At 61.4% G+C, this 11,380-nt stretch overlaps 1 protein-coding gene across 7 annotated transcripts in view; it reads right to left on the bottom strand.

Annotated features, from left to right (window-relative positions):
* Positions 1-1,365: 1,365 nt before the first annotated feature.
* Positions 1,366-11,380, bottom strand: part of RERE (arginine-glutamic acid dipeptide repeats) — a 437,233-nt gene continuing 427,218 nt past the window's right edge. For 6 of the 7 annotated variants that reach the window (XM_060141536.1, XM_060141540.1, XM_060141538.1 and 3 more), the window contains 10 exons: positions 10,895-10,987; positions 10,177-10,376; positions 9,207-9,368; positions 8,755-8,868; positions 7,166-8,484; positions 6,847-7,069; positions 5,831-6,554; positions 5,083-5,229; positions 4,423-4,603; positions 1,366-4,099 (listed from right to left, as the gene is read on the bottom strand). In XM_060141536.1, coding sequence (XP_059997519.1) covers positions 4,066-4,099; positions 4,423-4,603; positions 5,083-5,229; positions 5,831-6,554; positions 6,847-7,069; positions 7,166-8,484; positions 8,755-8,868; positions 9,207-9,368; positions 10,177-10,376; positions 10,895-10,987 — 3,197 coding nt within the window. In that variant the 3' untranslated portion in view covers positions 1,366-4,065. The remainder of the gene's footprint in view (positions 4,100-4,422; positions 4,604-5,082; positions 5,230-5,830; positions 6,555-6,846; positions 7,070-7,165; positions 8,485-8,754; positions 8,869-9,206; positions 9,369-10,176; positions 10,377-10,894; positions 10,988-11,380) is intronic. The other variant, XM_060141539.1, reaches the window with a different exon arrangement.

Raw genomic sequence — 11,380 nt, 5'->3', positions numbered from 1 at the left:
TGAGAGACAGCCCTATACACTACTGACACCATGTATAACACAGATAACTAATAAGGACCTACTGTACAGCTCAGGGAACTCTATTCAGTGCTCTGTGGTGACCTAAATGGGAAGGAAATCCAATTAGGAGGGGAGATATGTATATGCACAGCAGATTCACTTTGCTGTACAGCAGAAACTAACACAACATCGTGAAACAACTATATTCCAATAAAAATTTAAAAAAAGAAAAAAAGAGACCAGCAGAGGTGGCACCTGGATTCCACCCACTCACCCCACTGCCCCATCCCACCTTCTCATCCGTGACCCATGACGACAGTCACATGTGCCTCCCATGGCGCCTGCAGGGCCCTCACTTTGTTCCCCCAACTACCCAAACTGCCCAGCAGGGCTCCTGCTGTTGGAGGGCACGGAAGTGTCTCTAGGGCCACTGATGGGTAGGCCACCTGCACCGTTCCGGTTGGCAAAGCTTTCTCATGCCCTAAATCAGGTGGTGCCCGACACGTGCCGTCCCCCAGGCCTTCACCACAAGGCGGATGGACCCTGGCAGGTTTGAGGCCGTTTACTAACAATGAGCACTCGGGGCTGCTCACGCTCCATCATCACGGCCAGACCCCAGATACAGAGGCGCGCATATCAATTTCCAACGGCAGTCTTGAAGCTTCAGGAAATGCCGCCAACCCAACCTGGTGACTGCTGCCCCCTCGTGGCCACACGCACACCCTGCAGGTGACCCGGTGCGCTGTCACTGGGTAAGATTCCCCCATGGGGCTTGGAGGCATCCTCAACCTGGAGGGCACCTCAGCTGCTGAAGGCGGGCTGGGGGTACCGGCAGGCCTCGGCAAGAGGCAGAGAGGGGACAGGCAGGAGGCGCGGCCAGGGGCAGGAGGCCACTGTCCTGGCTGGTGGCTCAGACCTCTCCTCAGCAGAGAAGGAGCCACAGGCCCACGCGCCTTGGAGGACGTCCACAAATTAGAGGTGCGGGTCGAACGGCACGGGGAGGAGTGAGGAGGGGGCGTTCTGGTCCCAGCGCCATCACCCCGGTTGATGAATGCCCATTCATCAATGCCCACGGATGGGCACTGAATGCCCACTACCTGGGGAGCCACTGCACGTCCTGACTGTCCCGAGTCAGCAGGCTGAAGCCTCCCCGCGAGGGCGGTGTACCCGCCAGAGAGGCCCTTCCCCCCAGACGGTGCAGACGGGGCTCTCTGGAAGCTGTTTTGGAGGGTAAGCAGTGTGCTGGCAACGCAGAGAACCAAACCATCCCCCTGCCCCTCCGCACCCGGCGAGACCCAGGTCAGAACAACGGCCAATACGCCTCCCCCGCCCACCGCAGGGATGAGACGCAGTCCACGCAGTCGCTGTAGTGTAGCTTGTTTTTATTTATGTCCACAAGTATTTCAAAAAAATTACAAAATACTCAAATGGAGAGAACACAGAAGTCACAATTTCTGGGTGTCTACTCTGTTCACACTGTGTTATCTCATGGCAAACTACTCATATATACATTTAGCTTCAAGATATATATAAACGTAGCAAATCATAATGTACACTCCGCTCTGCTGCTGCAGCAGCGAAGTGAAGCTCAACCCGACGACAGTGAACAAGATACACATAAAACACGGAAAAGCAAAACAACTCCAAACAAAGGGAGGAAACCCAAAAGGAGACCAAGGGGTCGGGCTTCAAAGACACCGTGAAGGTCTGGGGCCTCCGACACACGCTGCAGTTGACCAGGTGAGGATTTCGGGTTGTGGGTTTTTAAACGGAAGAATCTCAGTGCTTCACCTGGGGACGTGGGGAGAAAACCAAAACCTAAGGAGAAAACGCCTTCAGACAGTTTTCAAGTACAGACTTCCAAGTACATCAACTCTCTCTCTTCTTTGGAAATGGACGAGAGAGAGAGAGAGAGAGAGAGAGAGAGAGAGAGAGAGAGAGAGAGAGAGAGAGAGAGAGAGGAGAGAGAGGAGAGAAAGGAGGATAACTGGGCGGGAGGCGTCGCGTTCCACCCAAAGGGAGAAAAGCAGGCGGGGGCTTCCGTGCAGGAGCCGGGGCAGCAGGAGCGCCCGAGTCCAGCAGGAAGGGGCCCGGCTCAGAGGCGTAGAGGCCACAGAGCGGAGCCGCCCTGATGGCACGTCACTAGCCCCGGGGACACAAACGCCCCTGGCCAACGCGGCCACTCAAGCGATGACAAAGTGTTCATCTGAGCTTGCCTCCCCCCAAGAAGCTAAAGTTAAGGCAGAAATGGAATGAGAGAAAACGAAAGAAAAAACCTACGAACACTTTCAACAGACAAAACCATCCTCTATCTGTCCCAACGGAAACCGAACGTGGCTTTAGTGGACACTGGAAATGCCCTTGAGGCAAGTGTGAATCCGGAACCTGAATCTGAGCTATCGCCTGCTGGTTTCTGGGTCAAAGCGCCAGCCTCTCGACCCGCCCCCTCTGTGGCTCCGGTCCTGGACACGCTCCACGTCCACTGACCCCCAGGCAGGAACTCCGCGCACCACGGCAGAAAGAGCCCCCGAGAGGCTGAGAGAAGAGGAACAGAAAAGGTCACGTCCTGGCAGAAAGCGTGATCAACAGGTGCAGAATGTCCTTCCAACTTCCCCACCCTCTGCTCTGGAGAAAGTGCAGCACGCGGGCAACTCAGAAAGCCGAGGCGGGCTCTCTGGGCCACCTGCCCCCAGGTGGAGCTGCCTCTCACTCCACGTCCACGGCTGTGACCCCCGTCCTGCTTCCGGGAGGAAGAGCGGGACGCCAAGTGTCTCCCTGTCCGACGTGGGTCCCTGTTCCTGGGGTAACACACAGGCCGCCACTCGCAGCCGGACCAACTCCGGGATCTCCCTCACTCCAAAGCAGCCTCGGGCCGTGACAAGGATGGCCTGGCCTCACCACAAGAAGATCCAAACGACGACACGCACGACAAAGCAGATTTCTAACAGATCCCTTTGGCAAGCATATGTGCTGAGTGACTCGCAGGGAATCGTTTTCTTGGATTTTCTAGAATGTTTATGAAATTGTCCAAGTTAATATTAAAAAAGGCAGTTCATTCAGAACAATCAAATGCGTGTGCAGAGAAATCTATAAGGAAATCTACAATCTGACACACAGAAACATGTGCTTTCGATCCCTCAGAGACAGCATGGGGGACATTTAACTCCTGCGCTCCTGGTGCAAGATGAGAGGTTCAAGCTAACAGATGTCTGCACCGCTGGCAAAGCACAGGCTGGGAACAGACAGAAGTGAAAACCAAAGCAGCACAACAAAGAAACGGTTTGTAACACTGTCCCTGCAAACCCCTGGCTGCTCCCTGCTGCGCCCAAACCTAGTCCCAAGCTTTTGCCCGTTTGTAACTAGTAACGCCCATCTGTTCCCTTTAATTAAAGGGATAATTATATATAACTTTTTATTAAAAAATCAACTCTGTATTCTGTCAACAGCTGGTAGGAATTCACAATTAGTGACATGGCTGGAAAAAATAGATCAGAATAGTAGTTTATGGAAGAAAAAAAAGGCTGTTCTAAAATTATTTATTTACAGACGTAAAAAGCCATGCGCAGAACTTCCTCAAATTATGAAGATTTCCTACAATGTATTAAAATAAAAGATTTTTTAAAAATTACAGCTCTTGGATTCCAAACTCATACGCTGCCTATCTGCAAACCTTGTGGGTTTTGGAACACACGCAACTGAGTGTGTCTGCACGCACAGTGAAGGGTGTGAACTGGTTCTAGCACCTACTGAAGAAATCAAGGAAGGAAAAGAAAACTAAAGCCAAACCCCAAGATTGCAGGGGAGCTTTCTGAATGTTCAGTCCAGTCCAGGCCTCACTAAGTTTCTGGGGACTGTCATGCAGGGAGACCCAAGCCAGTCTCGAGGAATCCTCTCTACAAACGAACACTAGTATGCTGAGACGTTTTTAGTTGTGGGGTTTTTAAATATATAAAGAAATCTTTAGAAGATATTCTTTTTGCTTTTGCAGCTCCTATTGTATGTAAAAAGTCCTGTTTCTCCCCCAAGAATTGGGGTTTCCACAGCCAGCGTTAACAAATAAATAACTTATAACTGCTTGTCACCTTCCTTCTTCAGTCGACTGAAAAGAGAGGGTGGGAAAAAAAAAAAAAAAGGAAGAAGTAATCAGCGTCAAGCCTGGGTAGGCCTGCAGCTGGAGGGCCCAGATGCCCGGGGCAGCCTCCACACTGCTGACCCCCGCCCTGTCTCCCCTCCTCAAGACAGCTCCACAGTAGGCCCAAGAGGCAGAGGGGTGGGGGTGAGCCGAGGGGGAGGGGGAGGAGTCCGGCGCTTGTCGATGGGGGTTGGGGGGGAGTGTGGGTGCAGCCAGGAGGGGCAGGAGGGGGTGGGGGACCCACAGGTCGGGGAGGTGGGAGCCTGGCCTCCCTCCCAGCCCCTCCTCACCTGTAATAATCTTCCTGACTCGGGAGGTGGCCACCATGCATGTGCGGGTGTCCGTGCAGCCACTGCTGCTCCATGGCCAGTCTCTGCAGCTCCGCCGACTGGGCGTGCATGGCCTGCAGCTGGTGGGCCGCCGACATGGGGGGTGGGATGGCCCCAGGCAGGTCTCGGGGGTAGGGGGTGCCTGCCAAACACAGAACAGCCTCTGAGACAGGAAGGCCAGGATGAGGCCGGCAAGGAGCTCGGATCAGGAGGGAGCTTCCCAAGGGGACGGGCAAGAAGCCACCTCACCGGCAGGGAGCACCGGAGCAGAGCCCCCGCCCGCCTGCAAGAGAGAAGTGCCGCTCCCGGACCCCCTGCCCCTGGGCCCCGTCCTCCTCAGCCTACTGACTGGTCCTCACAGAGGCCTGCCCTCAGCCCTCCTTTGAATTCGGCACTCCGCTATCTCTTCCCTGCCCACCATCGTCCCGGCTCCTGATACACGTTTATACCCCTGACCCCCAACTCCCTGGGAACAGGAGTCTGCCTGCCTTGTTCCCAAGTAGCCTCCCAACACTCAGGAGATATGTGCTGAATACATGAACGAACGGGGACGTCGCGGCAGACCACCACCCCAGCTCTGCCCTGGACCCCATCCCACCCCTTCCCCAGGCACGCTCTTACCAAAAACTGGATGGCGAAGCATCTCGTGCTCATGGGGGGGCTGTCCAAGCAGAGGGCTGGGGAGGGTGCCAGGGGGATAGGGAAAGCGAGCCAGGTGCGGGCCGGCAGTCAGGGGGTCAACCAGCGGGTGAACTGGGCCTGCTGAACCTAGGAAAAGGGGCAGAAGTGCACATGCAGGCGGTGCAGGGCTCTGGGGGGCCTCTCGCCATTTGCCCTCGTTGGCAGCAACTCCCAGGGACCTGCTCCTCTCCACGGCTGGCTTCTGGTCACCAGGGCCACCAGCAACCCCGACCCAAAGTAGCTGTCACCCTCCGTGGCCTCCCCGCCCCTACAGCGGAGCTCTGGAGAGCCGCAAAGTGAAGAGCTGGCCACGGCTTTCCTTTCCTCTTCCTCTCCCTCCCCCTCCCCCTCAGCACCCCCACAGGCAGAGCCTCCCCAACCTCGCTTTGTCCAGGACCCTGGATCAGCAGAGCCCGCCTGGCCGACTGCCCAAGGCCCTCCCGTGGCCTTCAGGTCCACAGGAACCCCAGGGCCGTTCCAGCCCTGCCCCAGCCAGCATCCCTCCTCCCAGCTCAGCTGGACTGCCACCTCCCCAGGGCTGCCTCCCGGGCCCTTCACCCACAGGACCCGGAGGCGGCCAGCAGAGCAGGCGCTGCTGGACGGGGGCTCACTAAGCCCCGCTCTCCGCAGACGTCTCAGCCGCGCCCCCCGGCAACGTCCTCTGCCCTTGGCCCCCTGGAGTCCCCACCTTGGTGGAGAGGGTCCTGCTGGTGGAGGTGGAGGTGCGAGTGGATGTGGGAGTGCTGGTGGTGGTGCGGGGTCACGTTGAACATCTGCAGCCGCGCCAGGGGGTCGCTGGTCAGTGAGGCCATGCGCTCAGCGTGAATGCGCTCGGCCGCCAGTCTGTCCGGGTAGCTCATTTCGGGCCGCAGCTGGGGGCCCGCCAGGGCCAGTCTCTCCCTCTCCAAGGGGTTCAGGCCAGGGTGAAAAGACGCAAAAGGGTGGGGGCCGGCGGCGGGGGGGATGGTGAGGGCGCCGTGCCGGGCGAAGTGCTCCATGGGGTTGGCGGCCGGGTGCAGGGGGTCCAACTCTGGGGGCTTCACCTCGAAGCCCGGCTTCATCCGCTCCCGCAGCTCGCGCTCCCGGATCTCACGCTCCCGGATCTCGCGCTCCCGGAGCTCCCGCTCGCGGATGGTGGGGTCGACGTTGTAGAGGCCAGGCATGTGGTAGGCCAGCAGCGGGTCGGTGGGGTTGAGGGGCACGTAGAAGGGGTGGTTACGGTTGGTGGGCGACATGACGTGGGGCCGGGCGTACTCGCTCAGAGTCCGGAGGGCCGGTGTGTCGGGCCCGATATACGGAGGAACGGCCGCGATGGTGGTGGGCGGGGGCTCGAAGGAGGGCCGCATGTGGCCGGGACCACCGAGCTGGGGGTCGCCGAGGCGGCCTTCATGCGCAGAGCTGGACGCCTTCTGCTAAAGGAAAAGAGGCCGTGAGGAATGGGCGTGTCCGGCCGCCGGCCCAGCCAACTGGGTCCCCCCGTGCCCCAGACCCAGACCCGGACCCGGCCCAGCCGAGGTCCGGGCCCTGCAGTGGCGGGGCACCCGGGGCCCGGATGGGTCCGCATATCTGGGACACAGAGGTAATGCGGGTGGCTGCCGAGAGGACGCCAGGCGGTGGCGGCCCACCCCCGAGGCGAGCGTGGGGACCAGCCCTCGGGAGCCCCCCCCCCCCCCCCGAGCAGAGCAGGCTGCCCGCCCGACTCACGGCCGCCCGCTCCGCCTCGCGCTCCCGCTCGCGCTCCCGCTCGCGCTCCTTCTCTTTCTCCTTCTCCCGCTCCCGCTCCTCTCGCGCCTTCTGCTCAGCCTCCCGTTTGGCCTTCTCGATGGCCTCCTCCCTCTTCTTGGCCAGCTTGGACCCCGCCAGAGGCATGAAATACAGGTCTGTCCGCGCACATGAGTTGTAACCCCGGTCCAGGTGTTTGTAGAACCTGAAAAAGGCCCGGGTCTCGCTGGGGGTCCCTGCCGAGGCCCCAGGTGCCCAGCTGTCCCTGCCCCGGACGTGCCCGGTTCCCGGGGACCAATACCTGGCGGACTGGCTGGCGTGGCTGGGGGTGTCCACCACAGTGGGCTCAGGGGACGGGCTCCGAGGCGGGGGAGGGGGGCTCTCGGGCTCCTCAGCTTCGTCCAGGGCCTCTTCCTTGACCTGGACGGTGGGGAGTGGGCAGGCTGCCCCCCCAGCTACGCTGCCTCCCGCAGCGACGGGGGCAGAGCAGGGCGGCTGGGCCGAGGGGCCAGGACCCGCTGGGGGGGTGGAGGTGGAGGGGCAAGTCGGAGGGGTGATGGGAGGAGGGGCTGCGGGGGCAAAGGGGTGCTGGGCGAACGGGGGCTGGGGGGGCACCTGGTGGAGGCCCGCGGGGGGGTGGGAGGCAGGGGCCAGGCTCTGGCTCTGGGTCAGCACAGGGGGCTGGGCGGGGGAGGAGGGCAGAGGCTGGCTCTGGGGCATGAGCTGCAGGGGAGGGGGATGGGCCGAGGGCGGGTGGTGCGTGGACAGGGAGCTCAGGGGCTTCAGGGCCGGAGGGGGCGGGAGGTTGGCGTTCATGGAGAAGGGCGAGGGCCCCGAGAGGTGAGGCGGGTGCTTGTGGGCCTGGGGCGCCGGCAGCTGGGGGATGGGTGTGGTGGGCGGGGGCTTGATGTGGGGCATGGCCAAGGGCGCAGGTGGCAGGGGCTGCTCCCGAGGGGGCTGCGGGGGCTGCAACGCCGACTGAGAGGCGGGCGGCTGCAGGGAGGCGTGAGGGTGGGCCGCCGCCTGGGAGGCCTGCGGAGGGAGGCCGAAGGGCTGCGGGGGGCCTGGGTGCTGCAGCAGCGGCCCGGCCTGGAGGCCATGAGGGCCGGGCGGGCCCTGACCATGCAGGGGGGGCTGGGGGTGGGGCGGGCCCGGAGTGGCGCCGGCCGGCCCGGTCAGCGGCTGCAGCGGGGGGTGCGGTGAGGGCAGCCGCTGTGGGTGCAGGGCAGGTGCCTGCTGGACATGGGCGTGGGGCGCGGGAGCTGAGGGCGCCTGCGGCTGGGTGGGGGGCTGGGAGGTCGACGGGGAGCCCTGTGACGGGGCGGTGGTGGCGGGCGTGGGCCCTGGCGTGGGCGGCTGGGCGGTCCCCGGCGCGGCCGACGAGGGAGCTGGAGCGGCCCCACTGGGAGCCTGTAAGGCCGGGGGCTGGGCCTGCAGCATCTGCTGCTGGGCTGAGGAGTCGGAGTCGCTTTCGTTGTCCTGGGGGCTGGGGATGCTGGGGGACGTGCTACGATTGTCCTGGTCGATGTCTTTGGGGTCACTGCTGCCCTCATCGTTGACGCTGCGGCTGTCTGAGCTCTCGCCCTCGCCTTCGGACGGCGAGTTGGGCCGGCTGATCTCCTAGGGCCAGAGAGGGGAGGGCGGACGCTCTAGGGGGAGCTGGGGCGCCCTCTGCCCGGCCGCACGGTGAGGTTTGGCAGATGAGGCAGCACGCGTGGCTCCGGGGACCACGGGTCCTGCCCTGACCCGGCCAGTCTCGGGGGCCGCTCTCTAGGCCCCTCCCTGGGAGACGGGACACGACCTCTGCCCAGGGAGGATCTGGGCTGGGGCTTCTCAAGGGACATTAGCTTCCATTAGCGGTGACGAGCGCGGCTCAGCCACAGATCTCACCTGGGTCTTTGTCTTCTTGGAGCTGGTCCTGTCGGCCTCGTCCGTATCAGAGGCCACCTTCTCCCGCTGACGCTTGGTGCTCTTCAGAGGGGACGAGGCTTCCTCCTTCACCTTCTGAGGCGGGAAAGCCCACAGGGAGACTCAGGCTGAGGCAGCCTCGGGGGGGTGCGGGTGACAGCTACTTGCTGACGCCTGGCCCCCCGCACGCCACGCTCCATCCCCGAAAACAAGAAAGCTCTGCAAGGGGCCAGTGGTTGGGGATGGGAAACTCAAGGCAGAGGTGGCCCCCAGAGGTCCGTGCCGGGAACCGCGTGGACCCCCATTCTCCAGGCCCCAGGTCAAGGCACTGCTGGTGCCCAGGAGGCTCCACGAATGACTGAGGGACACGGGGAAGCTGAGCACCGACTCCAGCAGCCCGCGTTTCAAGGGGAGGGTGGGCCCCAGCACCTCACCTTGGCCGACTTCTTCACCGTCTCTGCTTTACTGTCGTTGCTGGAGGTGCTGGCAGCGCTGGGGGAGTTCCGGCCGCTGGAGCGGATGTCTTCATTGATGGGCGAGGCGCGACCATCAGGGCTGGCTGGCTGCTTCTTCCGACCACTGCGCAGTGTAGACATCTGCCCACCCCAACCGGAGGCTGGTGAGACTGGGCCCCAGTTCCCACACCGGCCACCTGAGCCCCAGTCCCAGGCAGGAGCCTCCAGAACAGGTCCACCAACAGCCTCATGGCAAATCCCAGACCCTGGCCAACCACGGGGACCCCTGGCTGTCCCTGGCTGCACAGGGGTCACCATGGAGCGAAGAAAGGAGGGGGTGAACGGGCGGGTTTACATGGAAAAGAGGGCGATTCTCAGCTTACACCGGAAGCGCTCGTCTCCAGGGACTGTCCTGAATGAGGCGAGCCTGCCTGAGGGCAGAAGTCGGGAGGGCAGCCCTACTCCGTGAGCTACCCCGAGGGACAGTTACACCTAAAGTCAGTTTTAAGTCACCTCACCCTTTCTGTTTGCTCCATGTTAACTGCCCGCTCCTCCCACCAGATCCAAACACACACACTTGCTGATTTCACCTGACAGGATGGAAGTGACCCAAAGAGATGAGCTGTCAAATAATGCGCTCAGCTCCTAAAACCACCAGGCCTTCAGCAGGTTTCTGCAAAGCCATGGGGGCTCGGAAGAGACAGGGGTACAGCAAGTCACACTGGTCTACAAGCTCCCCAAGGAAGATGCAAGGGAGGGAGAGAACAGAGAGCTCTTCCCAGCCCCACAGGCAAAAAGCTAATTAATGCCTTCGGGCAAATCATTTCACCTTTGGGGGGTCTGCTTCTCTACCCAAAATGAAACACACCTACCATCCTCCTCCTGATGGGCGCAAGCCCCCAGCAGGAACCTGGAGAAGCAGTCTGGCTGCCTGGCCATGGGGACTCACCGAGCCACGACTCCGTCGTGTCCTCATGCTATGTTTCCCACTGGGCCCATCGTCTTCCTCTTTCACAGGTTTGAACATAAATGGTGGGGGGTCCACGGGCTTCTCAATGGGGGGGAGCTCGCCGTATTTCTTGAAGTGAATGCGGCAGTCTGTACAGAGCAGGATGTTCTCCCGGCCCCCGTGGTGCCAGTCTTTGGAGGCTGTGCAAGGGAAGAGGGGCGGGGGGGTGCCAACCTCGACAACCAGCGCCCCTGGGGACAGGCATCGGAGCAGGGAGGCCCTTCCGTGGGCTCAGCTGACCCCAGCGTCACGAGAACCATGTAGCGCTGAGCTTGGACAAACACCTGTCACCCAGACCACAGAGGTACTAGTGTCGCCCTGCTCTCCCCTGCAAGGGAGAGGACTTCAGGCCTGCCCACCACCCGCACCTCATCTCAGGAGACCCAGGAAGAGCCGGCAGCAGGCTCCCAGGGAACACAGGCCCCGACCCTGAACAAGCCTGTCCTACCCACTGGTCGGCACTCCATCCTGAACGCTAACAGGAGAGTCAAGTAAAACAAAGATCTTCAACTTTCTAAGTAACCCTGAAGGCAATGCAAATGTCAAGTCAATGACCGCCCAGACAGGCCTCCAATTCGACTCCCCGAACGTGCAGAGCCGGAAGTGGCTGAGCCCGGCCGTTCCAGCGCAGGCGCCCTGCCCACCAAGCCGCACTTACTGGTGCTGAAGCAGTGGCGGCAGGCGTAGCCCTTCAGCTCCTGCTCGCTGTCCTCACTGTCGAAGTCATCCTCACTGGCTGAACTCAGGTCCACTGGGAACGATGGGCACGCAAGGGGGTGGTGGGAGACACCGTCAGCTGGGCCAAGACTGGGACCACCTGTCACCTCTGGCCTGTCCCAGGCTCTGAGCCAACAGTCAGGGTGGCCCAGCAGGCCACAAAGGACCACTCTGAATGAAGAACTCGTGTATGAGGGGTGATACCCGAGGGTCTGCCCTGCCACTCCGCGGGGGGGCTGCTGTCACGCCTCAGTCCCGGGGTGGCTGGCACCGATGCCCACAGCTGGTGGACGTGAACAGGGCCAAGTGCACCTGCGACGCCCTCCCTGACACCCTGAGGAATTCCCTCTCCAGCAAGCCCTAGCCCCTCCGGCCCTACTGGATTACTTCTTGTTTGCATGAGCAACATAAGCGACCCTCAGGCTGA

This window comes from Lagenorhynchus albirostris, chromosome 2 (genome assembly GCF_949774975.1).
Source record: "Lagenorhynchus albirostris chromosome 2, mLagAlb1.1, whole genome shotgun sequence".
NCBI lineage: Eukaryota > Metazoa > Chordata > Mammalia > Artiodactyla > Delphinidae > Lagenorhynchus > Lagenorhynchus albirostris.
This window is presented reverse-complemented; position numbering and strand designations above follow the sequence as displayed.